The following is a 2,908-nucleotide window of genomic DNA, read 5'->3' on the forward strand; positions in this document are numbered from 1 at the left end:
CCAAATTTGTCTGGTTTATTTCCCATATACTGTAGAAAAGGATATCGGCATTTTGAGGGAAAAAGTTGTTCATCAATTGTGATGTTCTCATGTGGCTTATAAGCAGCTTTGCAATTCTCAATGAATCTATCCCACACTTCAGAAATATAAGTAAACTTATCTGTACGTAACGTTCTTGACCTCAAGTTGTTCTTAGGTCAAATCTTATAAACCGCATTAGCTCTTTGAATTTGTGACGTGCATTGTATCCCTGAAAAAGGGTGGACCATTTTCTTGACCATAGTGATCAATTGACTGATTCTTTCCCAATATCCCACGAGCAGACATGATTCCAATTACTGCTAGAATTTCTTCACGAGATACTTTGTAATTATCGTTTTTCAAGACTCTTCTGCCTTGAGCTTCAGTGCATTTCCTGATATGTTCAATGATAAAATCATCTATAAGTATCGAAAAGGCACTCATGTAGCTCCTTTTTTGTACAAGACGTTTTGCAAAAGAAGTGGGGCCAGGAGTTTCCCTCAGTATGTTTTGCTGAGAAAATCTTCCACAATCTTCGTCTGCTTGAGATATTACTTTCCATACCGTACCACATTTAGCTCTAATCGTGTTTGATGATAAATCCTCTTCTTGAGAAGGGAGTTCCTCTGTAAAATGAGAGAGATAATGAATTCAGGAAGAAAAAATACACAGTAGGCTAATATTTCAACAAAATATAAAAAAAATGATAATAATAATGATAATAATAACAACAGTAATAACAACAACAACAATAATAGCAAAAACAATAATAATAGATAATATATAATATATATATATATATATATATATATAATATATATATATATTACAAAGGACATGAGAGAGAGAGAGAGAGAGAGACGAGAGAGTGAGAGATGAGAGGAGATGAGAGAATACGATACTAACCTAAATTTGATGTTATCACTTCCGACTCCTCATCACCCTCAGATTGGCTGACTTCATCATCAGAACTTGATTCCTCTTCTTGTACAATGTACTACTCATCTTCATCAGATTTACTTTCCTCAACAGAATCTGAATCTGAATCTGAATCTGAATCCTTCAATAACTCTTCTAATATTTCATAATCATTCAACATCCTACGAGACATATTGATAGCGGGAAAGCTAAACGCATACTAATCAAGCTAAGAAGTGTATGTTGCGATGGAACTGAACATGTCTTTCCTTACGCGTCTTATACAGGTTGGTCACTAGACACGGTTGAAGCTTGTAGTCAGGGCAGTCAAAATGACTGCTTGGCCGTTTGTAGTAGTGGGGGCTGTACTGGAAAAAGTTATATGGAAATAAACTAAATTATTTCACCATAATGAACTACTCACTAAGTTAGCAAAAGTCATGCAGCATCAACTGAATAACGATGGTAGTTAAGCCATGCTAATCATTTCAATTTCCAAAAGCAGTCAAAATGACTGCTTGGCCGTTCTAGTGTTTGGAGATGAAATAATTGGATACATATGCACAAAAAAGTTATTGCTACATCCGGGAAAACAAAACACCCAAACACACACAACACACAATTATATATATATATATATATATATATATATATATTCATCTCTCACTCTCTCTCTCTCCTCTCTCTCTCTCTTTCTCTCTCTCTCTCTCTATGGAAATCACAATGTAAGAAACCATATAAATTGAGAACTGGAGATAATAGGAGAGATCAAGTTGAGACTCATAGTGTTAGGAATAGACAAAAAAAACAATAGTTTGAACCATTTTAATCGTTATCCTCCCAGGAATAATTTTTCTGACAATAGACCGACATACGGAAGAGGTTGCTACAACTGTGGTGAATTTAACCACAGACAGTCAAATTGTAGATACGACCATAAACTAAAATGTAATTACTGCCACGAATATGGTCATAAGAGCAAATAATGTAGTATTTTGCAAAAGATCTAGAAAGATGCCCAAGAGTTTAGGTCCACCAATCGCCGTAATTTTATAACTATTATATATATTAATGCACAATCACTTTTAAGCAATAAACATGTAGTTGAACATTTATTAGAAAAAGACACTTTTGATATTTTATGTGTGAGTGAAACGTGGCTATATCCTTATATGAATGATGTATATATTAATATTCCCTCTTATCAACTTTATCGAGATGATCATGGCCGAGGAGGTGGAGTCTGCATATATGTCAAAGATTATTTACAGGTAAATGTAATAAATAATTGCATTGAAAAACAGGAGGGCATTGAAGCTAAATGGTTATCAGTACAACACCGTAAATTACCGTCAATTATTTTAGGTTGTATATATCGTCACCCAAAAGCAAATGTTTCATCTTTTAATTATATTTCCGATTCTTTTAAAAACGTAATTTTACGAAACAAGCCTATTTTCATACTTGGAGACTTTAACGACGACTGGCTCAAAACAGACAACAAAATGAGTAAAGTTGTAAATAACCTAAAGTTACACCAACTCATTACAAAACCAACCAGCGTAACTTCAGACTCAGCAACGTTGATAGATTTACTAATTACTAATAATAAGGAAATGGTACTCGATTCGGACGTTATTCCAAGCCCAGTAGGCGACCACGAAGCTATCATAGTTACCTTAAATTTACGTAAACCCAAGAAACAACCCATTCATAAAACTTTCCGATGTCTTAAGAATTATTCCCAAGTAAGTATCTGTAATTTGGTGATGAAAGAAACACCCACTTTGAATGGTATTTTAAACACTGATAATGTAAGTTCTCAAGTACAAATTTTAACGAATGTTTTAACCAAATGTATTGATAAATGTGCTCCAATAGTAACGAAAGTAATCACCCGCCCCCCTAAACCCTGGATAACTAATAACATCAAACAAAATATAATAATAAGAGATAAATTACAAAACGA

The 2,908-nt window shown here is 33.8% G+C and overlaps 1 protein-coding gene across 1 annotated transcript; it reads right to left on the reverse strand.

The window, feature by feature from the left end:
- Positions 1 to 216: 216 nt before the first annotated feature.
- Positions 217 to 1,132, reverse strand: LOC135203985 (uncharacterized). The gene is made up of 2 exons (XM_064233910.1): positions 1,042 to 1,132; positions 217 to 647 (listed from the first exon to the last, which is right to left on the reverse strand). Exons 1-2 carry the CDS (start codon positions 1,130 to 1,132, stop codon positions 217 to 219), a joined length of 522 nt encoding a protein of 173 aa, XP_064089980.1.
- Between the last annotated feature and the right edge of the window lie 1,776 nt (positions 1,133 to 2,908).

Source organism: Macrobrachium nipponense, chromosome 44 (genome assembly GCF_015104395.2).
Source record: "Macrobrachium nipponense isolate FS-2020 chromosome 44, ASM1510439v2, whole genome shotgun sequence".
Classification (NCBI taxonomy): Eukaryota; Metazoa; Arthropoda; class Malacostraca; order Decapoda; family Palaemonidae; genus Macrobrachium; species Macrobrachium nipponense.

Excerpts from the sequence above, each read along its gene's own strand:
- LOC135203985 (XM_064233910.1), bottom strand. The coding sequence starts at position 1,132 with ATGTCTCGTAGGATGTTGAATGATTATGAAATATTAGAAGAGTTATTG. Across the intron at positions 648-1,041 it reads TTCAGATTCTGTTGAGGAAA|AGGAACTCCCTTCTCAAGAA; the intron begins GTAAATCTGATG and ends CTCATTTTACAG.